The sequence below is a fragment of the Plenodomus lingam genome, assembly GCF_022343315.1.
Source record: "Plenodomus lingam strain CAN1 chromosome Unknown contig_3, whole genome shotgun sequence".
Taxonomy (NCBI): Eukaryota; Fungi; Ascomycota; class Dothideomycetes; order Pleosporales; family Leptosphaeriaceae; genus Plenodomus; species Plenodomus lingam.
Window position 1 is genome coordinate 1,229,458 of NW_027093944.1, and position 26,901 is coordinate 1,256,358.

The 26,901-nt window shown below is 39.4% G+C and overlaps 5 protein-coding genes across 5 annotated transcripts; 3 read left to right on the forward strand and 2 right to left on the reverse strand.

The window, feature by feature from the left end:
- Positions 1-14,761: 14,761 nt before the first annotated feature.
- Positions 14,762-17,942, reverse strand: IAQ61_007788 (uncharacterized protein). The gene is made up of 2 exons (XM_066097737.1): positions 17,517-17,942; positions 14,762-17,466 (listed from the first exon to the last, which is right to left on the reverse strand). The coding sequence occupies exons 1-2, from the start codon at positions 17,653-17,655 to the stop codon at positions 15,293-15,295; spliced, it is 2,313 nt and encodes a 770-aa protein (XP_065952234.1). The 5' UTR covers positions 17,656-17,942; the 3' UTR covers positions 14,762-15,292.
- A 1,005-nt stretch (positions 17,943-18,947) lies between these two features.
- IAQ61_007789 (uncharacterized protein) lies at positions 18,948-19,196 on the forward strand (the record flags this gene model as incomplete). Its single annotated transcript, XM_066097738.1, has 1 exon — positions 18,948-19,196. The coding sequence occupies one exon, from the start codon at positions 18,948-18,950 to the stop codon at positions 19,194-19,196; it is 249 nt and encodes an 82-aa protein (XP_065952235.1).
- Positions 19,197-20,475: 1,279 nt separating this feature from the next.
- Positions 20,476-21,210, forward strand: IAQ61_007790 (uncharacterized protein; the record flags this gene model as incomplete). Its single annotated transcript, XM_066097739.1, has 4 exons — positions 20,476-20,492; positions 20,554-20,700; positions 20,758-21,101; positions 21,161-21,210. 4 exons carry the CDS (start codon positions 20,476-20,478, stop codon positions 21,208-21,210), a joined length of 558 nt encoding a protein of 185 aa, XP_065952236.1.
- A 2,605-nt stretch (positions 21,211-23,815) lies between these two features.
- Positions 23,816-25,302, forward strand: IAQ61_007791 (uncharacterized protein; the record flags this gene model as incomplete). Its single annotated transcript, XM_003842014.2, has 2 exons — positions 23,816-24,844; positions 24,910-25,302. The coding sequence occupies 2 exons, from the start codon at positions 23,816-23,818 to the stop codon at positions 25,300-25,302; spliced, it is 1,422 nt and encodes a 473-aa protein (XP_003842062.2).
- A 407-nt stretch (positions 25,303-25,709) lies between these two features.
- On the reverse strand, positions 25,710-26,656 carry IAQ61_007792 (uncharacterized protein; the record flags this gene model as incomplete). The annotated part of the gene is made up of 2 exons (XM_003842013.1): positions 25,710-25,938; positions 26,010-26,656. The coding sequence occupies 2 exons, from the start codon at positions 26,654-26,656 to the stop codon at positions 25,710-25,712; spliced, it is 876 nt and encodes a 291-aa protein (XP_003842061.1).
- Positions 26,657-26,901: the final 245 nt, after the last annotated feature.

Genomic DNA, 26,901 nt, shown 5'->3' on the forward strand with positions numbered 1-26,901 from the left:
ACACTCTATTTACTTATAATATAGTATATATCCTATTTGCTATTATATATCCCCTAAAAAGTCCTTTAGGTATAGAACCTCTTTATCCTTGTCTGTAAGTTACATGTTATTATTATAGTTATCTATTAGGTCTGCACTATTACTAGTAGAATTACTAGTAGAATTATAGGAAGAATTAATATCTAGTACTCCTTATATATTATTAAGGTGTAATAGTTAACTAGTAGGGTAGCTAGTAGTCTATAGTATAGCGGCATCTTTAGTAGTAGTAAAGGGAATATTTTATTTATAGCACCTTTGCTAGTATTATATATACTACTTTTAATTCACCTTATAGCGTGCACCTTAGTGTAGAGTAAGATAATAATAATACTAGAACTTGTTCTATTAACTAGATATTTATAGGCAAGGGGTAGCAATTACTTACTATATACTATCTATAATAGTTTCTACATTAATATAGCACTTAGGGATATAGATAGTAGATATATAAATATAGATAGTAGTGTCTAATCTAAACTATAGCGTGTTCCTTTAATAAGCTATAATATAATTATACTAGTCTTCTAGTATAATAGCTTAGTAGCGTAAACTTACTATTTTGCTATACTAGATAATATGAATATTAGTAAGCTATATATATATTAGTAGAGTTATAAAGTTTTATATTTATTATAGTTACTATAATAAATATATTAGTATAGAAAGTAGACTTTGTATTATCTTCTTTTATACTATATAGGTATTCTACTTTATATATCTATATATTCTATTTTACTATAAGTAGATATACTAGATATAGTTTATCTTACTATAAGTTAGACCTAATCTTACCTACTACTTAAAATAATAGTATTAAAGATGTAGTATACGACTGCGATCGCGACAGTTAAGACTACTAGAATAACTATTTAAACTGCACCTAATTAAGGAAACTTGCTAAGCTTATAAGCTAACTCTTCTAACAAGATAAACTATGCTACAGTAACTTTCTGTAACTATCTTGCAATAACTAAACCTCTAACCTTGTTATTACTATTAGACTTCTATAATAGGATATTTAAGTGTGTAGATATATAATTGCTTAGAAGACTAATAACTATTTAAGAGTATAGCGTAACACTATACTCTGCGCCTATATTCTATTCTACTTAGGAGATTTTGCGTTAAAATATATTAGTTCTAGGATAGATAATTAACTTTAATAGATTATTAACTTAAATACTTAGGACTATTACCTTAAAAATAGTATAGAGAAGCATACTAGTCTACGTCTATTGCGTATCCTATTAGATTGCAAAGAGTGTTATAGCTATATTATAGAACCTATAATATTAAATTAATTAGTTTAGAATAGCTCTTTCCTTAACCTAATTAGATCCTAGAGTTATATTTACTAAGATTATATTTATAAGGATAGGCTAGAGTAACTTAGATAGTATATTATCTATATAAATAGTACTATAATATTAATACTAATATATATCTAATTTAAAAACCTCTAAGTCTAATCCTATATACTATAGTAATATTATAGTAGTTAGGGAGCTTACTTTACCTTTACTATATAATCTACCTTATAGAACTCTACTATTAAGTAGCAACTTAGCGTATCCCTCTATAACCTTAACACCTCTATCCCCTTATCTACTTTATTAATCCCTCCTATTACCTTCTTTATATAGCTTCTTCTTCCCCTTTTATATTAAAGCTACTTATTAACTACGCTAATTAAAGTTGCTTATTAGCTATATAGTCCTAAAGTTACTAAAACTCTAATAGAACTAAGTCTCCCTCTTTTAAAAGTAAATAGATAGTTTACTAAGTTATAGTTAGGTACGCTGCCTACGCAGGCGTATATATAAAGCTACTTATTAACTACACTAATTAAAGTTACTTATCTGCTACGCAGTCCTAAAGTCTCTAAAACCTTAATAGAACTAAGTCTCCCTTATTTAAATATAAATAGATAGTTTACTAACTTATAGATAGGTACGTTACCTATATAGGTATATATATAAAGCTACTCCTTAATTACGCTAAATTAAGTTACTTATTAACTACGCAGAACTATACATACTATCTATATTACTAAAACTAAGTCTCCCTTATTTAAAAGTAAATAGATAATTTACTAAGTTATAGTTAGGTATATTACCTATATAGGCGCAAATCTAAAGCTACTCCTTAACTACGCTAAATTAAGCTACTTGTTATCTACATAGTCCTATAGTTTTTACTTATCTTAGTAGAACTAAGTCTTGCCTTATTTAAATATAAGTAGATAGATTGCTAATTCTTATCTTAAGTATATTACCCACGTAGGCGCAAATCTAGAGCTACTTACTAGAGTGCTATAAAAGCTACTTAATAGAGTGCTAAAATACCTAGTTTAGATAAACTTACAGTCTAACTACGTTATTAATTAGTGCAACTCTATTAAAGGCTATAGTAGTTATATCTTTAGATAAGTAATTAATCCTACTATATATTATAGACTGGCCTTAAGGGAGAATGCAATAAGCGTTAATAATAGTATTTAGTATCTTAAAGGAGAGGTAAGCCCTTTATAGCTTTTTATAGGTGTCTAGTGTGTTCGCTTAGTAGTGGTGTTAGACTTAGTCTATCTTGTGTTAGACCTAGGCTTAGGTATAAGCCTAAGCCCTTTATATACCCCTAACCTTCCCCTATAAACTATCGTGAAATTGTCTTTCTAGGGGTCTAGGGTTATGTCTTTATCCTCTATAATCTGTATTAGGCTTTATTACTATATTTTTTAGTTTTATTATTATATCTTTATATTCCTTCCTAATTTATAATAGGCCTATATATTAAGCGATACGCGCGCGTAGCGTCTATACGCTTATTTTAGTACCCTACTATAAAAGTTCTAATATAGCTATCCTACCCTACTATAAATTTCCTAAACTTACTTTGTTATATAACAGATTTTCCCTACTAATTAGCCCTTTCTCTAATCTTTTTCTATTAATCCTGCCTATCTAGTCCCTATTATATCTTTGTCTATAGCTACTAGTGCTAGTAGTAGGGATCTACTATAAGGCGGTTAGACCCTGCGCTAGGCCTACTAAGATAAGGTGCGTACTTCTAATATTCTCCCTATATTTCCTACACTAACTTTTTATTTAGCACACATCTCCCTAAACCTAGTTACTTAGTAGCTTTATTATTTCTAGTAACTTAGATAATAAGGAATATAATAGTAGCTTTATAAAGCTACTTCCCTATAATTAGTATATTAACTAGCTTTATCTCTTTAGCAAGTGTAACTATTAGGAGGGTAGTAGTAAGTTCCCCTTAATTTTTGTTTCCTTTATAGCAAGTTCTAACTATATCTAGGGCACTTATACAAGTCCTGCTATTATAGCTATAAGACTTATACTTAGTTAGAAGCTATCCTTACTAATAATCCTAATATTTGCTAAGCTCTCTGCAACTAGCTTTAGTTTTATTATAGTTACTAGGAGGATTACCTTTATATTATAAAGAAGGGGACCCTTAGTACTTTTATAGGGAAACCTACTAAAGGCACCTATTACTAGTTTATACTATAGTTCTACTAGCTCTACTATTATTTTAAGGATCTTATATTAAGGGCTTAAATTAATAACACTATTACTCTACTTGCCCCTACTACTTACTTGCGCGCCTATAATTAGTATTAGCTTAGTGCTATTATTCTATCTACTACTAGTACTCTAGCATTTCCTCTTTAGTCTGCTATTACGCCTTTATATAGTAGTTATAGCAATAATAATATTATATAGCTTGCTACTACTACTAGTATTACCTTTTAGCGTATTAACTAGCGTATAAACAAGACCTAGGCCTAAACTAACCTTTATATTAATAGGCTTAAGAGCGCTACTAAGCGCACTACCTAAGGTATTAAGACTCTTATTATTAGTATTAGTTTTCCCTTATTCCCTTTATATCTATTCTAATATTTGTTTTCTTTAGGCCTAGGGTACTGCGCGTTAGCAAGCTATTAAAGCACTACCCTCCTCCTAACGCTGCTACTACTACTACTTATATTTATTAACTAAGTTGTGCCCTACCTATACTACGCGTAAGCGTTACTACTATTGCTAAGAGATATAGAGGTGTTAGAATAATATAAATAATAGTTTAGGGGGGGCTAAAGGGGGGTTAGTTATAGATAGTAATAGTATAGATACTACTACCTAATTATTAGCTATATTATAAAACTTTAGTAGTAGGGCACTTGCTTAGAGTGTTATAAGGATAATTAAAAGATTTCTCTAATACCTTTCTACTTCTTAATTATAATAAAGGTCTAAGTTATTATTCTAGTTTCCTTTTACCCTTACTTTCTAGTTTTTATACGTATTAGGCTATTATTATATATAGTATCCCTATACTATTCCTTAAACCTATGTAGAGCTATAGTATCCTATACTACCTCTAGTAGGTGCTATATTAGATTAATATACCCCTTTTATTTTACTAGGACTTAATACTTCCCTTTTCCTCTTATATTCTTTATATAAAGGATCTCTTCTACTTCCTATTTATCTAGCGTTATATCTTTATTTTCTAGAGTAACTATTAGACCTAGTTATAAGTCCTAAAGCTTCTAGCTTAGTAGCAGGTTATTAGTAGCTCTCTCTAGTAGATCTATATACACAGTCTTATATAAGCTCCCTAGTAAGTCTAATACTACTATAAGTAGAGTAGGAACTTCTATTACTTTATACTTTACCTATAGCTAGTTAAACTTTTTACTTAGTTAGTTTATCTTTATATTATATATTATAAACTAAACTATATTACCTTTTAGGAACTTTTTAGCTAGGTGTTAGGACTAGTTTATTACTTCCTATTATTATTACTATTAGAATATAAAAGTAGCTTGCGCTAGCTCTATACCCCTCTATAGGTGCGACAAGAACGCTATAGCCTCCCTATAAGGATTCTTAGGCTTTACTAGCAGTAATATTAACTTTTATAGCGTGTCTATAGTATACCTATTTAAAAGTAGATTTAGGCTAATACTAGTTATACTAGAGTCCCTATTATTAAGTATAAGTTAGTAGGCTAGTAGGTAGTTAGGCTAGTTAGTCTGCTTAAAGCATACTATTATGCGTAGTACTACCTACACTTCTTAGTTTACCTACTCTATCCTGCTATCTATCTAAGGGTAGTATATAGTAGATAGTAACTAGTTTATCTTTATTATCTAGTATAATATTATCTAGAAAGATCCTAACTAGTTAGAGCCTTAGTTAGTAATAATAGAGGATAGGAAGCCCTAGAACTACTACTAGTTATCCTAGAAGATCCTTATATAATAATTAGCTACTATAGAGACTATTACTTTAAGCTAAACATATTTAGACAATCTATTAGTAATAACTAATAGGTACTAAGGTTTTCTATTATCTTTTATAGGTAGGTTAACTATAAAATCTATAGATATTTAGGACTAGTATTATAACGTAACTAGTATAGGTTATAATAGACCCTATTAGCGCCTCTAGGAGATATAAGCACTATAATAATAGTAGTTCTAAATATACCACGTAATATCTCCTAATATTCTATCCTAATAATAGTTATAGCGTAGTATTTAAAATATTATATTCTTTCCTAGATATCCTACTAAACCTAATTTATATGCTTGCTATATAATAGTAGTTATAAGGGGTTTCTATATTAGCAACTAAATAACGCCCCTCTAAAGCAAAGTACCGTGTGCGCTAATTATATAGTCCCTAATCTATTACTTTGTGTTAGCTAGAACTAGGAAAGACCTAGCGCCTTTCTAAACTATATTAAGACGCACTTAGTATATCTTATCTTCTAATACTACTTTGTCCTATAGTGTCTATATATATAGGTTAGCAAAAAGGCTAGCGCCCTTTAGTAACTTAGACGCCTCCTCTACTTCTAACACTATAACCTAAATTAATTTAGGGCGTATTACTAACTATAGTGTTACTTTAGAGGAGTTTAAGTCTTATAGTTACCTACTTAAGGTATTAGGTTATCCTATAAGATAGCTAGGTCTATACTATAGGATATACTAATATTTTAAAAGTTCCTCTACCTAGTAGTACTATTACTTGCTTAAGCTTTAAAGGCTAGTAAAGTACTCTAGGTTTTTATAGTCTATAAATATTATAAATAGTTTATAAATACTCTATAACTCTACTAACTAGCTTTTAAGATACTTAATAATAGCTAGTAATTCCTTATTATATATAGTGTAGTTTTGTCTCTCTAGTGTTAGTGCTGCAGAGTAGTAAGCAACTAGACGCTAGACGCCCCTAACTTTTTGCAATAAGCAACCCCTAAGAGTATATCCTAAATAGTTAGCTTTTAATAATATTTCTTTAGCTAGGTCCTATTATATTAGTACTAGTCTAGATATAAATACCTTTTTTAGTGTATTAAATATACTCTATTCTTCCTCTCCCTATTAGAATAGGGTATCCTTCCTAGTTAGTTAGTTTAAAGGCGCTGCTACTTTAGAAAACTTTGTAATAAAATTATAGTAGAAGTTAGTAAAACCTAGAAAACTTCTTACCTCTCTTATATTCCTAGGGGATTCCTATTCCTATACTACCCTAAGCTTTTTAGGGTTAGGTCTAAGTAATTTGCCCGCCTTAATAATATAGCCTAGGTAGCGTACCTCCTTAATACTAAACGCACACTTCTCTAAGTCTAGGTGTAGTCCTACTTCTTTTAATAGTATAAGTACACGCTTTACTTTTTCTATATAGTTAAACTAGTCTCCTCTTAAATAAATTAGGATATTATTAAGGTAGGCTATTATATATAATCTAAGTAACTCTATAAGCGTAGTATTAATATATTATTAGAAAGTAGATAGCGCACTACTAAGACTAAATAGATATACTAACTATTTATATAACCTAAACTAGGTATAGAAAGCTATTAAGGACTTATAACCTTCTACTATTCTAACTTTATAAAAGGTAGCGCAAATATCTACTTTTGTAAACTAATTTGCGCTAGATAGTATACGCAAAGTTTCCTTAATAAGTAGTAGTAGGTATTAGTCTAATATTATTATACTATTAAGTATCTAGTAATCTATATAAAGGCGCTAACTGCCTAATAGCTTCTTTACTAGCAATACTAGAGCTCTAGCTATAGAAGAGCTTACTTAGATCTAGCCCTTGTCTATTAATCTAGTAAGTTATATTCTTAGTTCTAGTAATTAATTATAAGATATAGGGTATAGGGGACCCTATAGGGGGTTAGGCTAGGTTCTATCTAGGAGAGTTATTAACTAAACATAGTAATCTATACTACCTTAATAGGGTAGTAAACTACTTACTAACTCTTTATTAAACAGGTCCTTAAACTCTTATAGTTCTAGTAGTAACTTTATCTTTCTAGTTTCCTACTTAGGCTTATAGGGAACTATACTATTAGTAATATAGATAGTGTGTATATTAATAAGACTTCCCTTATTAATACTTTCTAGATATTTTATTAGGCGTAAGTTATATATTACCTATAAAATATCTAGTATATTTATTATAAAAATTTATACTTATATATCTTCCTATTAAGGTCCTTAATTTAGCAACCCTGCTATAACTAAACCTAAGATAATAGAGATATAGGTAGGATACAGGCGTCTCCTGCTCTCTTATACTACTATATTTCTTGCCTTCCTAATTATTAATTTGCCTTGTAGAATATCTATAACAACACCCTCTCTGCATAGCTATAGTCTGCCTAGTATTAATTAATAGGAGAGACTAGGTACTATATATGCTAAAAGCTAAGACTACTAACTATCTAAATTATAGTCTAATACTACTAACTATAAAATTCTTATACCCTTAGCAATTCCCTAGGTATATTATAAGGGTCGCAGGGGAATATCTATAAAGTTCCTACTAATCTATCTTGCTAACTTTTCCTTAACTATACTAAAACACTAGTACCCTAAATTAACTATTACTTATATATTCTCTACTCTACCTAGGAGGAGGGGAATAAAGAAAGGAGGATTATTTAACCTAGCCTTAATATATAGGGGATACTTAATAGGCTCTACTATTAATAATTCCTCTATTATAGTATCCTCCTTATACCCCTAACTTAGCCTAAAGTTAAGGGTAGCTAGTTTCCTAAATTAGGGCCACTTGCTAATACTGCAACTATCTTAACACCTACTAGTTATAGTAATAGGGTATTAGGACATGCACGCACAAAATAACTACCCTATCTACACTAGGTGTAGACCTTTGCTAGTTTCTATATATTAAATAGGTCCTATAGGATCTAGTTAGGACGTAATATTAGTAGTTTAGTAGGTGCACTTAATAAGGCTACTACTTCTACTATATTTATATTACTATCCTAATCTAAGTTAGACTTCTACTAGGGTTCCTTAGACTTACTAGCCTAAAGAAAACCTAGTTCTAGAGAGGCTATTTTAATATCTACTATAATTATCTTATATTCCTCTATAGCTATATTATAGTTTATTCTAGAGACTTCCCTATTAAGGGAAACTAAGCGTATATAACTATTAAGAGATTGCTAAAGTTATAAAAGCTTCTATTTATTATTCTAGTATAAACCTCCTAACTATATAAGAAGCTATACAAAATTTATAAAGAACTCTATAAAAGGCTAATTTTAGCCCTAATATAAGTGTTCTAATATAACTTAGGCGCGCTCCTACCTATAATAGTTACTATAATAGAACGCTAGGTAGTTAAGAAACCTACTTATATCCTAACGCTTACGTGTACTATTCTTAAAGTATAGTGCTATAGCGCGCTAGACTATAGGTAATAACTAGGACTAAATATATATAAACCTTGCCTCCTTATCCCTAATAAAGACCTTGTCTACACGTAGTTTAAACTCTATAGTTATTTACTAGAAGGAGAAGTTTGCCTTAGTACTATTATATAGCAAGCTAACTAGGAAGGGTTTATAACGTAAGGCAGGAGAGGGTAGAGGTAGCATGTTATTAAACCTGGCGGGCTTAGAGGAGGGTTAGGATAGAATCTAATTACGTATTTCCTTGTTCTATTAATATAGTATAGCTATTATAGTAGAGTCTTAAGCCTATTATTCTATTAATCTATAGACCTATTATATTAGCCTTTCTACTATATTAGGTTGTACCTAGTTATTCTAAATATCTAGCGCGTCTATCTCTTATTACTATTATAGTATATTTAGAAGAAGATACTAAAATATTATAGACTAGCCTTAAGGGAGAATATAATAAGCGTTAATAATAGTATTTAGTATCTTAAAGGAGAGGTAAGCCCTCTACGCCTTTTTATAGGTGTCTAGTATGTTCGCTTAGTAGTGGTGTTGGACTTGGTCCGTCTTGTGTTAGACCTAGGCTTAGGTATAAGCCTAAGCCCTTCACACTATAGACTTTAATATATTAATAACTTATAAGTCTACCTAGCGCTCCTAATACTATTAACTTTATCTTTAGTAGATAGATAGTTACCTATCTAATAACGTACCTATAGTTTTATACTAGCTATTCTTATCCCTATAGTATTCCCTTAATATTATTTTATTAAGTTAGTTAGTGTTAAAGGGATTAAGATATACTAGATACTAGCTAGGTTATAGTAGCGTAAGGACACTATACTAGGCGTAGTACTAGTTATTAAAACTAGCTTAGGTCTACCTAATAAGTAGTTATAGCAATACACGCGTCTCTACACGCGTCTCTCTGTCTTTATGTTACTTAGGGAGATGTCCCTATTAAGTACTTACACTTAAGGTAATAAGGTAGTACCTTCTCTATATTATTATTCTATTAATATTATTAAGATAGGTAGCACCTCTAAGTTAATAAACGCTGTAATAAGAGTTGTTGCAGCTAGTAGTAGTTGCACTTAGCACTATCTAATAAGCTCCTAGAGCCTATAGTTTATATAATAGATAAGTAGTAGGTTAGTATACACCTATACTTTCTAAGGATCTATAGTCTCTATAGAGGATAGTTATACCTAAGCTAAACTTAATACTTTACTTAACTAGTTATTTAATAGATTTTAAATTAGTAATCTTAGCTAGAATTAGGACTAGTAGTTAGTAGTTACTACTATAGTAAGGCTAAGGATCGCAACCTTTAGGCTTTTAAATAATAGTATAACTAGCGCTAGTATTATGCCCCTATAGGAGCTAAGGAGTTATACCTGTCCTTAATAAGGCTAATAGGTAGTATTAGTAGTAGTAGTATATAGTCTTTTAGTTTATTAAGGGCGTAGTAGTTTATAATTATAAGTATATAAGTAGGTATATTAAAGAATAGTTAATTATACTAGTATACTAGTTACACTTATAACTAGCAGGTAGAGTTAGTTAGAGTTAAAGTAGAGTAGCCTCTCTTTAGTAGTAGTCCTAGACTATAGGACTAATTATTTAGGTCTACTAACTATAGGTTATCTACCTATCTTTAGTATTACTTAGTGCAGATTAGACTATTATAGGCGTAGTAGGGCCTAGACTACCTAAACTTAATCTCTCTATAGTATTAGGGGACAACCTTATATTCTTAATTGCTTATAGTCTTTCTTTCCTTTAGAGTATTTAGTAATATTTACTTGCTAGTAGTAGAGGTTCTCTTTACCTAGCTATCTCTTAAGACTTTATAATAGAGATATAATTAAAGGGGTTTCTTACTATAGATAAGTATAAGCTAGCAAATTAGGGGCGTTAGACACTATTTATAGTAGCCTTTTTAAGCGTTATAGAGACTCTTTTAACCTCTTTCTAATAGAAGTAGGACTAGCTTAGGCTACTTCTATATAATCTACTCTACTTAAATCCTTACTTAGTATTAGTTTCTCCTCCTTATACCTTAGTTAGCCTTATAGACTAAGGATATTCTAAGAAAGGTTTCTAGGCTACTATAAGACTGTATTGCTACTATTCTATATAAAAGAAAGCTAGTCTAACTAGTGTAGTTTAGGTAAGACAGCCTATTAATAGTATAGTTAGCTTATTACTATCTACTATTAAAGGGCTTTATACTATAAGATATACTATCTAAGATACAAACTTGCTATATTATAATAGATACGCAGTTCTCTACAGGATACTATATAGGAGGGTAATCTATTTCTCCTTATATAGGTTATCTAGTTACTACTAGATTTATCTATATACAAAGGAGTAATTCTTTAATTATATAATATACTTATTTAATATATCCTATTACGTTACTCTTATATATAATATATCTATTATAAGTTTATTAATACTAAATTAAATAAAAGCTTCTATAAAGATAATCTTAACTTTAATAGTGTACTATTAAAGATAAAGAGCCTCTTCTTCTATAACTAGGCTTTCTATAGTAGGGACTACTATATCTTATAGTAGTTAACTAATATATATAATAGCCCTATTTTCTATCCTAAGCTAATATATATTAGTTCTATACCTAGCCTAGGAAAATATATTAACGTGTAATATATAGTTAATAGGGTATTTAAAGGATAGATTACCCTACTTTTAGAATACTATAGTATAGTAGACAGGTTATTACCCCTAAATTTAGTAACTTATAATATTATCCTCTTAAATAGTGTTATAGTTACTATATTAATCTACGTTAATTCCTAGTCTAGTATAACTTATATACTAATCTAGGTTATATAATAACTGCGTTTTAGTAAACATAAACTACGTGTAGCTAATATAGGTTAGTAAGAGTGTATTCCTAGATATTTATATCTTACTCTATTAATATAACTATTATACTCTAGTATATAGAGGAGTAGGTAAATAAAAGGATATAGTATAAATCTACGTAAGCTAATATAACTTATTAGCGTTAGTTATAATAAGTAATAATAATATAATTATAGTAATATATATAAATCTATATAATAATAATCTAGTATACTCTAAATTAATTATTAACCCCTTACACACGTATATAATACAACACGTTAGCACACCCTCTCTACACTTCTATTATACTAATATAGCATAACTATAGTATAATAACTTATTATTTAATAACTATATTATAGAAGTATATTAGTATAAAGATATAGCTAAAGATAATATATTATAAGTAATAGTAATAACACTAGTACACGTTATAATATAATAAGTGCACAAGTTATATATAATAATATACCCTTTCTATCTATAATAATATATTTATAATATATTAGCTTTACTTATAACCTTATCTACTATAAATACTACCTTTATTCCTAACACTATCCTATAGTTAATATAGGATTTAAGATCCTATTTATATAAAATACTAGAACTATATAGTATCTGCCTATAGCTAAAATTAGCAAGCAATAATCTAATTATAGTGTAGGTAGCAATATATACGCCTAAAGTGTTTGCCCTATAGATCTACACGTTTATAGTTAGTAAGAAGGGTATTAATAACCTTAATAAATATATCTACAAGGCTATAGATATATACTTTAATATAATCTAAGACTAACTATTTAGCTATATTTCTAACTCTAAGTAGACTAATATATAGGATACTATCCTTACTAAGTATCTATTTTTTAGATATTTTAATAGAGTATAGGTATTAAAATAGCTTATATAGTAGACCTAGATATATAGGAATAAGAACTAATACTCTAAACTAAAATATAAGTATATTATCTACCTCTTTAAATATACTAATCTTACTATTATAAAGGAGCTATTATGCATAATTATACTATACTAGGTAATAGTATTACTACCCTAATTACTTAAACGTTTGCTATCCTATAAGGCCCTAGCCTAGGGAGGTCTATTATATGCAGAGGTCTATATAGATACTAGTAGCTAATATCTAACTTTATTTATAGTAGTTTAGGTATATACTATAACTATATAGTAGCCTAGTTAGGATTCTATAGTAATACTCCCTAATATTTAAACTAAGACTTATTATAGGCTATAAGTAAGCTAGTATTACCCTATCCTATTAAATATATATAAAGACAATATCTACCCTAATCTAAATATACTAGTAGTATTACTAGCTTTAAAGACTAGGGTGCCTAGGATAGCAATAGTAGTGTTTTAGGGGTTAGTATTCTAACCTAATAGTTAGTATACCCCTAGCTAGTAGTGTTAGATTATAACAAGTACTAGTATAGCTAGATATAAGACTATAAAAGCAAACCTATTTATATAGTATACTAGCCTAACTAAATAATTCTACTCTAGATACTTATAAAAACACGCCTATAGAAGATAACTATAATATACTACTAGATACGTAATAACACTAACCTTATACTATTATAGACTCTCTAATAAAGACTTTAGATTCTACTCTACTAATATAGACTTGTAAGAATATATATATTAGGAATATAAAGGCTAGGCGTAACTATATAACTAAAGCTAAAGCTAAAGGTAATAGTAATAAGAGAAATACTTCTAGAGTATAAGGCCTAAAATTATAGTAGTCTCTAATATAAACTAGAGTATCTATTATAGATGCCCCTTATATAAATAGTAGTAGTATAGGAGAGCTAAATAATAGTAATAGTAATAATAGCGTCTAGGTTTATAGATAATTATAATATAAGAGGGTCCTAACTATATAAGTTAAATAATATATATATATAGTATTAGTATATATAAATAATATAATATAATATTACTATATATCCTATACTACACAAGCTTACTATATTATACTACCCCTTTACTACTATATATAATATAGTATATATAATAATATATATATATACCTAACTTTAAACTAATATACTACTAAAGAAACCTATAATATATATAGTGTAAGTAACTAACTTGCCCTAGAATATTTATAATATAGAGTATAATCTTTAGTAATACTACTACACTATAATATAGGAGTGTTGTTATAATAGGCGCCTTTATAGAACTTACTAACCTATTATTATAGGATATTTTAGATTGTAATTTTATATACTAGGTATACTACCTAGTCTCTTAGTTATTGTTATAGTGTACCTAGGTAGTAGTATACTACACGCCTATACTACCTAGGTATCTACTAGTACTAGTTCCTGTATAGTAACCCTACTAAATCATGCCTACTACGTGCCCTCTATCTACACTAAATTTTCCCCCTAGGTGCTATATATCTATCTACTATATAACCTATAATTAGGTATATTATATAAACTATATTTAAATAGATACTAAAGTTAATATATATAATACTAATAATATATAAACTAAAAAGTAGTTTACCTTTATAGAATATATAGTATAGTAAACCCTATTTAGGTTTACTTCTTATACTTAAACTACTTTATAGTCTACTTTAGATAAATATAGCTACTATAAACCGGTTTTGTACCGTAGTGACACCATGCCCATCAACATAAAAACGTAAAGACAAACCCCCCCCCCAACCCAGCCTCAAACAACAACCAACCAAAAGCTGCATAAAAAGCCCCATGAGACTAAACCAAAGAAGCCGTCCTTTGAAAAGTGGGAGAACGTGAGGTCAGCTAGGCCGTCTCTACATATGTATTTGCATACCACTCTCTTCGCAGCTGCCTCTCCAGCGAAGTCTGATCTACTCCTTCCAAACCCTGTTCTCCACTATCGTGTCCCTTTCTATCCACTCTTGTTATGCTGTTCAGGAGGCTCGAGGTCTTGTAGTCGTAAACAGCATTTACATACATTCTACACCTATCAATAAACGTGAAGAGAAGTTCAGAACACCCGCCCATCTACCGGTACCGGTAACGTAACCCATCATGAAGATCCCGGGTCCCACACCGAGCACAGTGAAAACATCATCGTAGAGTCACAGTCTCATCCATTTATTTTCCTTTGAATGCTCAATCAAAAGATGGCCCAGCATGCATGACATCCGATGGTTACTGCCACAACAACTCACATCTCGAAGCAACAAATCCATCGCCTAGGCACAGCTTTCACGTTATCCGCGAGGGTTTCTTCGATTTTGTTTCTGCCAGGATATGTGATAATTGCAGATATTGTAGATTCGGACAGCGTAGCCAGCGTCATCGCACTTTCCTGTCAAAATCATGCGCATTGGACTTGAACTCACAACCTACTTGGGGGTAGTGTAATCTGCTGCCTACGACTGAAAAAGACAACGAATAACATGTGAAGCGTAAAATCGGGAGAATGAGGCCTTGAACATTGATGAATTATTATGAGTTGCACATTACGAAAATTGGCTGTCAAGACATGCTTAGAGTTTTTCACGGAAGAACTTCTTTCCTCCCTTGCATTATCAACATCCGCAACAACAAAACACTTAAACAATTACTCATAGGGGGGGAGCAGAGGGGTCTTCCATGCACTGATCGACACGCATGAGCTGCTTGCCAGTCTTCTTGGCAATTTGGATGAACTCGCGAAGGTAGCTGACGGTGGAGGGGTACAGGTAGTGAAGGACAACGAGGTTACCGCCCTTGTCGACATCACGCTGGAAAGCTACCTTCTGCTGCTCGGGGGTGTTGGTCTCAGCCCACAACCAATCCTCAACATCAACAGACCAGTTGACAATGGTGGCCTTGGGACCGACTGCCTTGACCAGACGCGAGCGCATGCGGGCACCCTCGTTACCAAAGGGAGGACGGAAGTAGGGAGTGTCAAGACCGTTGAAGGAGTTCTTCATGGCCTTGATGTCCTCGTTGTATTCCCAGTCAATGGCAGCGTAATCAGGAAGTGATTCCATTTTTGGGTGAGTGTACGAGTGGAGGGCCAACTGGTGGCCAGCCGCCTGCATCTCACGGTAGACATTGGTCAGGTTAGTCGAGGAATCGACGAGAGGAGCACCGACGGTGAAGAAGGTAACCTTGATGTTCTCCTCGCGAATGATCTTGAGCACTTCCTGGGCAAGAGATGGAATACCGTCATCAATGGCGAAAGCAAAGGAGTTGGGACGTTTGCAGGAAAAGATCAGATTGCCGGTCGCGGCCTTCTCGGGAATGGTGGTGCCAGCAGGGACCGAAGATACAATCTCGATGGTGGAGAGCGTGACAGGATCAGAGCTGTAGAAACCCTTGAGGGAAAAGCCGATGACGCGGGACAAGTTGATGTTGAAGTGGTTGATGGGAATGTAAATGTGACCATTGCGAGCGTAGCGTGATGCTTCTGCAGAGTCCCAAGTCTCAGGAAAGGGAGCGATGTTGGAATCGCACTTGCTGTTATGTTGCTGGAAGGCGACGGTAAACTTAGTGGAGCCCTCGTAGGCAATGTGCAAGTATGAACCCTTGTACTTGGTGAAATCACTGCAGCCAGCGGAGACTTGGGTGTAGAAAGCATAGTCGGCATCATCCGAAACGATCTGGAGCTTACCACCGTTGTATGTGAGCTTCATGCCCTCGTCGCCACCGTGCCAGAAACCCAAAGCGTTGCTACCGGAGTTGGCGAACTTGTCAATGACCAGAGTGCTAGCAGATGGGTTACTGGGAGCAGGAACAGTGGCCACAGATTCTGGCGGGGCGGGAACGGTAGGGACAACGTATTCCGAAACAGTGTTACCACAGTAAAGAGACATGGGGCCAAAGGAAACCGTGTTGGAAAATCCAGAGAATAGCACAGTGACGAGCTTCTCGAGGTCAACGTTAGGGAATTTGGAGAAGGGTATGGAGTACAGCTTCTCAGTGCCGTCGAAGGTCCAACCAAGATCTGCAGTAGAAGCATAACCTGATACTACCTTTTCAGGGTCGCAGGTTGCAGACGAATCAAGCTGCAGGTTAAGAGTTGTGCCCCTGGGCGCTTTGATGCGAAGAGAAATACCGCCGTACTTGCCCTTTGCGTTGGTGCAGGGCATTTGGCTGTAGAAGTAGGCCTCCCCGGGGGTGTTGGGAACAAACTCGACGCGGTTGGCGGATGGCTTTCCGACGGTCACAGACTTCATGGTTCCATCGGAAGCAGTAGGGTAGTTGAAAGCATTGTAGAACATGAAGGTCAAACGAGACTGGGATATAAAGTCGTCGATCAATAAGTTCTTGCAGGTTCCGGAAGAGGGCGATGGCGATGCGACTGTTGCCATCGTAGAGCTAGGACGGGCCATTGAGCTCGAAGCCTTGCTTACTGAGGGGCTGGCAACAGCTCCACCACAGCCAAACGCGATATTACTGAGCTGCCACGCGGAAGTAGTGGAAGAGAAACCCGACCACACGAAACCTTGAACAGCATCCAGGTTGGCACCAGCGAACTGGGTCAGTGGCACAGTCATAGTCTGGAGGCTCCCGGTGAGGCCAGACAGCTGAATGAACTTGGACGTGTATGCCGTGGCCGAGCAAGCCGTTTTGGTTTGAATTTCCAGTGTAGCCGATCCGCCAGCTGGGCCTTTGATCTGGAATGTGACGGAGTTGTAACCATTGCTCTTGGCCTGCTGGCAAGGAAATGTCTCGTAGAAGTATGAGGATGATTTGGGGGTGAATGATAAGACCCCGCCGGAGGCTTTAATACTAGCCATGGAGCCATCATCTGAGTTGATTAGAGATTGTGTACGTTTGGGAACGGAACCACATGCTTACCGCTAGTCCACGAATTAAGGCTGTTCTGGTTCGAGGCGTACTTTGAGAAATCGTCAATCTTCAGAGGACCACTGCAGGCAGCATCGACAAGCGCAGGAGCCAGTCCGGCCACAAGGCCAATTAGGGTAGAAATGAGCATGATAGACTTTGTATAACGAGAGACGGCTGCAAAAGCGAATGTACGGAAGTGAAGACTTCCAGAGCAACAATCAGTCGCAACTCCTACAAGCCGACGGTAGGAGAAGACGGAAGCGGTAGTAGGTGAAGTCGACAGCGGGAGCACTGGTGACTATACGTCTATTTCCGGGTGGGGGAAGAACCTAGCGAGGCAAGGCATGACACAGGAGGAAGTTTGGTGGCGTCCTCGGCATGCAGGCCTTCACGGGGCGGCACTGTTATTTCCCATGCTGGGAACCCGAAGTTTTCATTGAAGGATGTGGCCCTGAGCATGGGCATGGGTAGATCCTCTGGGCGCCTGAGCTTAGAGAGGATTAGACATGGTGACGCCCTAGCCTGGATCTAAGGTGGGACAGGCGATGCCATAACAAGCCTTAAGCGAGTCCACTATACCTGATGATACAACAAAGGGGACCACACACACGGATCTCTCTCTCAGAGATCTCTCTCCTTAATTTACCAAATACCATTATTAGCAACGGTCACTATGGACGATCATTCCTTGAGGCCAGTCTACATGTCATGATTCATCAATGACCTACATGTACATAGTAACTTACTGTGTACTCCCCACACCCTCGGGGTACTTGAATTTAGCTGACATTAGAGATTGTACTATTCAAGTAATCTACAATATACGTGACTACAAGCCCTTCTTACCTTTGGCACCATCTTTTGTAGGCCAGGGCAAAGGGAGATGAAATGACTCAAGTAAGTTATTAGCTACATTAGCTAGAGCCGGCTACACTCCAAAGATTACTGATCGTTGCCCTTGGCTGTACCTACTTTGGCTTACCTGTATATAGGCCATTTATATCATTGTCATCGGACTGTTTAACGTTTGTTATGAAAAGGCCAAGACTAAGGTGCTTCTGAACTCTGTATGTGCATCCCGACGTTCGTTTCTTGTTGACGCTTACCTATGCGGCTCACCCCTGGAGGCGGGGATGCTTCGCCTAACTTGGCCTCCGTGCACCGCGCCTTAACTTCCTATGCAAGCTGACAAAGGATGTTGCATGGGCTTGTGTAAGCAAAGTGCTGTCACTGCATCCAAGTACTATGATGCAGACCTTCACTTCCACGGGCGGGCACTTGTCCATGATCTGCCAGGTCTTAGCCGCGAACAGGCGAAGAAGTAGTATGTGATATGGAAATAGCATCACCGCATCTGCGAATCATGGACCCCTCTAAAGGCAGTTGAGGCGGCTGAAACGCCCAGGACCACCCGGAAACGGACTTTACCAACCACAGCTCATGCCCGTTTCCAAGAAAAGACGGCTGCAAGAACAGAGCGACGCCTTCGTTAAAACAATACGACAAACGATACTTGGCTATGAAAAGCGAGGTCCAGCAGCTCTTGGCCGTGGTGTCAAATCGAGGGCAGCGATGGCGGAAACCCTTAGTGCCTACGGCCAACGAAATGCGAAGGAAGATACAACTTCACATTTCAATACTGAAATCGAGCACAGTCCGAGCTATCAAAGACTTAAAAGGGATTGGTAGCTATTTATTCGATGATTACATTAAATACATGGGGTTGCGCAGACACGAGCGAGGGACAGGGGCCAGCGCATGGCAACGAATGTTGTGGTCTGATGGCGCTGACACTGGTTGGCAGGTGACAGCAAATGGCAGCTGGCTTTAGCCTTTTGTCGGCCCTGCTGATGTGGTGTGCTCTGTCGGTAGTGGTAGTAGCAGTGGTGGTGTGTGGTGGTGAAGGTGGGCGCTGCCTTATGCTGCACGCGTGCTCGAGGAAGCGCGCTTCCCAGCTACAGTACCTATGTACATGACCTCACACTTCTTTGGCACGTCAGCAATCACTACCTACGGTACTACATGTCGCCATGCTTCCGTGCACATATCAAGCACCCAAGACAAATGGCAGATCCTGATTCCGACGCTTACCTCCTGCCCAGACCGCACTTCACCCCTGCCCAGAGCCAAGGCTTAATCAGCTTTCTGGGCACTGAGGCATTACTGAGGCATTGTTTCACGTTTCACACGCACGACCTCTCTTGAAGCAGCATAGTCCGCTCCCTGTACCATGGTAGCTTCTTCTCCCGCACGCGACTCATGACCAGGACCAGCGCCACACCGGACGATTTAACTCGACGCTTTCGCTTGCTCCTCACCTAACCAATTTGGTTGAACATAAACACAAAGGGTACATACCATAATGTTGGAGCAAATGATAAGCTTGAAAATCTGTATACATGCACGTCAGCTTAATGTACAAAGCACACATAGCTATCGACGAATCAGTCGAGCTACAAACCCGCTGTGCCTTCATCCTACCACTTGGACATGTATCACGGACTTGTAGCATCTTTGAGCAAAAGTTACGCAAGCCGTACTTTGGTCTCGTGTGCTTGACAAGATCATCTTGGAAACTATCACATCATCCGACTGTGGGTCTATCATAGTTACCATACCCAGTGATACTGTTCCAGGTATTCTGTTTACACGACTCTTCGTGCATGAGAACTAAACTACTTGCAAGCTGTGATAGTGAAAGTCTGATCATCCACAAGATGCTAAAAGATAACATACCTCAACAGCCAGATTCTCACAGCAGAATCTGAGCAGATGCAGTACACACCAGAGCCCTCGGCTATTCCTGCCGTTCATTCAACCCCGCTCACACCCGCTGCATACTGTAGACATCATCACTTCTAGTCTCTAGAACAGATGAAACCCGACATCTCCCATTTGAAAGGCCTTTTTATCCTCAAAAACGAAATCTCAACAGAATCTCTCGGTCGTGCAAGGGAGATTCCAAACAATGACAAATACTATCGAGTGTGTGCTCAACTCCAACTACCTTGCATGCGAACTGCTGAGCTAACTACCTAATAATCAGCCTTGAGAAATTGGCAAAACTGCTTGTAGCAAAAGGACCCCATAAGGCTGAACGGACATCTCGACGCGTACGGGGACTCTTCAATGGAAAATATGTATTTGACACGACTGGCGCCTTTCACGTCTGGGAACATTCTCGTTTCCCTCAGTAAGAGCGCACTGCCACCCTCTCCCCAATTCCCACATCTAAGTCGGTATTATTTAGATACTACATCCCGATTTCAGATTTCACCAAAGACGCCACCCTCAAAAAGCTCTCTGCCATAGAGGATGCAGACAATGCCGCCCACCTTGGCTGCCTAACCGTTGCCGACCTCAGCACACCCCGCGTGCTAATCTTCAACACCCCAGCTCTCGAGAATCTCGTCAAAGTCGACTTCAATGCCATCACCCAATGGTTCGAAGAAGAAGTTCCCATTTATTGCCACCCAAAAGACCCCTACAAACGCATAGACATCTTGCCTTCCACCCGACATATCAAAGTTGCTCTTGATGGGGTCGCACTCGCCGAAACCTCCAGTCCACTACTGCTGCTCGAGACGACGCTACGTACGCGATACTATGTGCCGCCGACAAGTGTGAATTGGGAGGTATTGACGCCAAGTCAGACAACGACGCTCTGTCCCTACAAGGGAAGAGCAGAGTATTATCATGTTGAGGTGAAGGGGAGGATGTTTAGGGACTTGGTTTGGTATTATAGGTATCCCACGAGTGAAAGTGCGTTGGTGGCGGGCTGTTTGTGCTTTTACAATGAGCATGTTGATATCTGGATCGATGGTGTGAAGGAGGTGAGGTGAGGCTGAAGGTAGCACAGGAGAGTGTAGGATGCAGCTGATGTTGTGAGAAGCATCAGAATATATATGTATTACCGAATATGACATACTGATTTGATGCAAGCATGCGCGAACCTTTTCATGGCTCCTGTGATAGAGACAATGCATTCAGACTCGGAGAAGGCACAGAGACTCTGTAAGCTAGGCTGAAGCCGTCACCCAGGTGATGAAATATGCCAGCGACGCAACTTTCTAGCAAACGCTCTGCTGCCTGCCCAACTTCACCTCTCATCAGTCACAGACGTATTTGAACGGCTGCACCGCCCCTTTTCGGCCTTTCTAATTCACGTCATTTCTAGACACCCGGGGCATCATCTAGTCCTCCAATCTATCTCCACCGTCTTCAACAATGCATCATTCACCTCAATTAACCTCGTGGCGCATCTTCAGACATAATGTCAAACGCCATGATGACGATGCTGTTCAGCGACCGACTGGCCTAAAGAGACTCAAACAGCAACTTCGCACAATCTACGTTCGCTTTGCACCTTCATCTCCAAAGAGGCGTAGTTCATGCGCACATTGTGGCACAGACTGCTACAGAGTGATGTCGCCAATCATGGCTAACTCTTACACTACAAGATCTAGTGGGTTGAGATCGAGAACGACACCTGATATTCCTGGGGACGGAAATACCCGCGATAGGAAGCCGCTGTGCCTGGTATGCTGGAGATATCACAGTCGATTTCAAGGCTGTAGTGGCGCGCCGCTGCCGTTTATTGAACTGAAAAGTGGAGAGCAGCCTCGCGATATAAGACCCAATAAAACAGGCTTCGATCCACCACGTTCTCCGGCTACGATGCAAAATTTGGCCGGAACGCGTCCACTGGGGGAAGTGGAGTTGATGGCTCATGGCGACTCAGGACAGCTAGGCTTGATGAGCGGCAATAATGACACTGCATGTGCTGTTGCGTATTGGAATGCGCGTTGCCCTGAGCAAGAATACGATAAGGATGTTTCTGTTTGCCAGACCTGCGGTAGGGCGGCGATGTTTAGTGACGCTGAAATGGAGGAATGGAACGATGTTGTTGGAAGATTGGCTCCTCGTGACCATGAGGGCATCTCTTACTTGGATGTGTCCGCTCTTCCACAATACGCGTTCACTCTCTCTTACCGAGACGCCCTCTGCAGGGACTACCACCAGTCGCATGCATTCGAAAGTCTGCTGAGTCTCGCGCATCGAGACGACATGATGGAGGATGATAAAATGGAGCCATCCAACCTTGAGGGGCACGCTCGAGACCCGCCTGAACCGTCAAATGATGCTCCAGTGATGAGCAAGTCCGCTGTAATCAGCATGACAGAGTTTGAAGCCTTGCCTTCGTGGTCTGATGTGGAAGACGAGGTTACCGACGACAATGAGGAAGCCATTGGTAATCTATCAATGCATTCAATTCCGAAAGGGGTTACACTTGGAAAATCAGTCAAGAACCGACAAAAAATGAATCACAGCAATGCCACATTCGATGCTTTGCTAGATTGGTCTGGTATGGGAGTTGGCAAAGATAGCCCCAGAAGAGCCCTCGATGTAGCATCGTCAACGTCATCTTCCTGGTATTCCAGTGACATCTCACAGGAGCTTGAATATCACACGGTCGCTTTTGGGTATGGTACAGAGCCTAAAACAGAGATGAGGCAAGACTTACACCCTGTCTTGGAGCCACCAAGATGCATTGGAGCTTCTGAGCAGGTGCATGCTAGGCCATTGTTGTCTGATTGCGAATTCGATGTTTTACCAGGATGGTCTGATGTGGAAGATGAGTCTCAGGACCATTGCTGAGTGCTGTGAGCGCTCATGTGCGTGGTCGAGGGCGAGGCTGGAGACATAGTGGTGCACGGTGTTCGAATGAGAGTCGCAGCATGATGGCCCCAATTGTGTATATGTCAACAGATGATGGAGATGGAAGTTCCATGATTTGTTGATTGGAGCTGTGCAGACGGCAGATTGCAGATGCGGAGAGCTGAGTGCTGAGTAAGAGTTGAGGGAAGGGTGTGAAAGCTGAGGGCTGAGGGTCGACAGGTGATGGAGCGCCTAGGCCCGTTTGAGGCTAGCGTCATGGAGATTCAGGGACGGACGACATGATTCGAGCGCGGTGATGCTTGGGCAAAAGGAAGCAGAGCCGAAGAAATCAAAGAAGAAGAAGAAGAAGACGAAAAAGAAGAAGAGCAGCGAAGAAGACCCAACCCGTGACATTACGAGACGAATCGAGAGACTAGACGACGCCGATTTCCCTCTTTTTCCCTTCTTCTTCGACGCCGCTGAGCAGCCAATGCGCCATCGCACCGTCGTTCTCGCCCACCCACGCCCGTTGTTACTCTGAGAGGAGTAGGTAGAGGAGGAGTGGTAGATTCCCCTCGCCTTTTGCCTCCATATCGCCCGACCAACTTCTACGACTACGCCAACTGATGACGACGACGACGACAGCGATGATGATGATGCTCAAGCCGCTGGTAGGCCGCCTGGCCCGACGGCCATGGCGATTCATCTTCCCCGGCCTCCTCGTTTTCTTCCTCGTCTTCACACTCTCGCGCCGCACCCCACACAGCCAGCCGCCGGTGCACAAGACCAAAACGAAGTCTTTCTTCCCGCCGCTCGAGAGCAAATCGGCCAACTCGATCGAGCTCGACTACTGCCAGAATTTCCCCGTCAAACTGCTCGATGAGATCCAGGTGGTGCTCAAGGTGGCCTCGAGCGAGGCGTCGACGACCAAGGCCCATCTGAGCACCGTCTCCAGCTGCATCACCAACCTCATCATCGCCGGCGACAGCGAGGAGCGCCTGGGCGATCGCCACATCATAGACATCCTGGCCGAACTGCCCAAGAGCTACGAGACGAACAACCCCGACTTCAAGGCCTACGTCGAGCAGAAGAAAGCCCACACCGAGGGCGAGACGGTCAAGGAACAGCAGCGCGCCTTCAAGCTCGACCGCTTCAAGTATCTGCCCATGGTCGACAAGGCCTACGCGGCCAACCCCACAGCTAAATGGTTCGTCTTTCTCGAGTCGGACGTCTACTTTTTCTGGGACACGCTGTTCCGCCTGCTCAGCCAGCTTGACGCCGCAGAACCGCATTACTTGGGCGCCCCACACAAGGGCTCCGACGGCCGCTGGTTCGCCTATGGCGGTGCCGGCATCGTCCTTTCTCAGGGCCTGCTGAAGCAGCTCATCCCGGCCAAGACTGTTGGGGCCCCCGACGTTGCGCATGAGAGCAAGCTGGCCACGCGCTTCGAGAGCTGGGTCAAGGAAGAGCAGCGTGGTGACGCCGTCCTTGCCTATGCCATCCAGAATGCTACGGGTCACAAGCTCCAGGCGCTGTACCCGACCTTTGCAAGCGACCCTCTCAAGACCGTCACTACAACACGCGATCGCTGGTGTGTTCCCATGCTTTCGCTGCACCAGCTCAAGCCAGAGGAGATGGAAAACCTGTGGAAGTGGGAGCGGACGCGGCAATACAATACGGTATGTCTTGCGCACGATCGAGGCAGGATAGTCATTTGGATGCTAGGCTAACTAATGCACTGCAGAAACCCTTCACCTACTCCTCGCTTCTCTCTTACACACACTCCTTCCTCTCTCAAGGCCCATCTCGCGAGTGGTGGGACAATCTCTCCACGGCTCCCGTGCCCAACGACCGGCCTGCGCATCGCAATGCGGGCTCATGCGGCTCCGAATGCGCCGCCGACAACAACTGCCTCCAATGGTCCTACTCGCAGACCGTCTGCCGTCACGCCGACTACATCAAGCTCGGCGATGCTGTCGACCGAGAAAATGGCGGACAGGGTGAGTTCGTTTCAGGCTGGGATACCGGCAAGCTACAGAGTCTCGGCTTCGGTGTCGAGGACAAGAACGGGCAAAGGGAGTTTTACGCAGGATGTGACGAGGCTACATGGTTGACTCCACAGATTATGCAAAACTGATACCATCACGGGCAAATTAGGGCATTGCTGGTCAATACAACATGTATAGGGAGGCGTTGAGGCTGCTTGCTGGCATATCTAGGCATGGCGTTTGTTTTCTGGACGGGGATAGGGATGGTGAAGGGGGAATGGAGGGACTCACGCACACACGCACTGGTTTTGTATATGAGGTGCGCTGTGATTGATGCGTGCAATGAGTCATGTTAGACGGGGCAGTGTGCTCCGCAAGAACTTGTCAGTCGATAAAAGGCATACACCACATTGGCCGATGGACGGCACTTGGAAACGAGGGGACTCTATAGCCTAATGCCTTGGATACCTTGTTGAATGAAGTTTGTATAAACCGTAGTAAGTAGTAATTACACCGCAAAAACCTCGCCCCTTTCTTTCACAACCACGTCCACTATCTATAGGCTAATACAGCCATCAGCTGAATCCTCAAGGAATAAGCCACCGTAAATCTGGCCCTCGTTCAAATTCGGGCTCTGGAATCCACTGTTGACAACATCGTCCGTTCCGGTAGGCTTCTTCAAGATGCCCATTTGGTACTGGCCACCGCCAGTGAGGTTGACGGCCTTGGGAGCGCCAACCGATTCGAGACGGTCGTTGCCAACAGAGTAGAAGATGGTGACTTGGCTTTTCAGGGCTGTTAGTATTCATCTTTACCAAAGAATAACATGGATGGAAGGAAAAGAAGGGTGACATACTTCTTAACATAGTCCAACTTCATGGCGAAGTTTTGCCATCGCTTCTGATCAATCTGCACACTGTGCAATTGCTTGCCATCCCTATCCAGGATCTTGAACTTGTTCTTATCCGCAGCGCTCTTTCCAATCAGACTTCCAGTCTGGAATTGGATCTGGTTATTGCTGAAATCCGCGGCTTCATGCCACACATTCAGGTACTCATGCGTCAGGTTGAGCGGTCGGGTAGGATCCTGCTTGACGCTCCAGTGAAGCGTCTTAACGCCCTTGCCACCCTCACCATCCGGCGCATCTTTTTGGAACTGCAGGCCCGCACGACGGAACCCGAGTTGTTTCTGGAAGATGGATTGGTCGGACAAGGTCACCTCGACCGGCATAAACTTTGTGCCGTCAAAACGGCTGGGTTCGCCGCCCGGGAACTTGAGGATTTGAGACCAGGTCAGGTTGTTGCCCTTGACAAAGTCTGGGTTGAAGAGGTTGTTTGGCGGCGCTGTGTCGAAGAAGGTAGGGGTGGTGTTGACGGGGACGCGGCCATCGAAGACGATGGGGCATGAGGGGTCTGCACGGGTGGTGACGGGCTTGGACTTGTGCGGTGCGGCGAGGGTGCTAGAGGCGAGGCCAAGGACTGAAATGAATGTGCTGGTAAACATTTTTGAAGCTCTATCTCGAATCGTAAAAGGGAAAAGTAAAGGAATGTCGGGTGAAGTGAGCGAAAAATGATATTTGCATGCGGAGCCCACGTCCATCTTATACCAAACCTAACTGCTCGCACCGGCACCATACCTCCTGTCTATTTCCCTAATTACTTCCCAAAGATCGGTCCGCGCAAGTGTTTCAGTGTGCGCCTCCAGCTCGTCTCGTGGCTCGACTATGGGGGGAGGCAATGTTCCTTCAT

Excerpts from the sequence above, each read along its gene's own strand:
- IAQ61_007788 (XM_066097737.1), bottom strand. The coding sequence starts at position 17,655 with ATGCTCATTTCTACCCTAATTGGCCTTGTGGCCGGACTGGCTCCTGCG. Across the intron at positions 17,467-17,516 it reads CCTTAATTCGTGGACTAGCG|ATGATGGCTCCATGGCTAGT; the intron begins GTAAGCATGTGG and ends TAATCAACTCAG.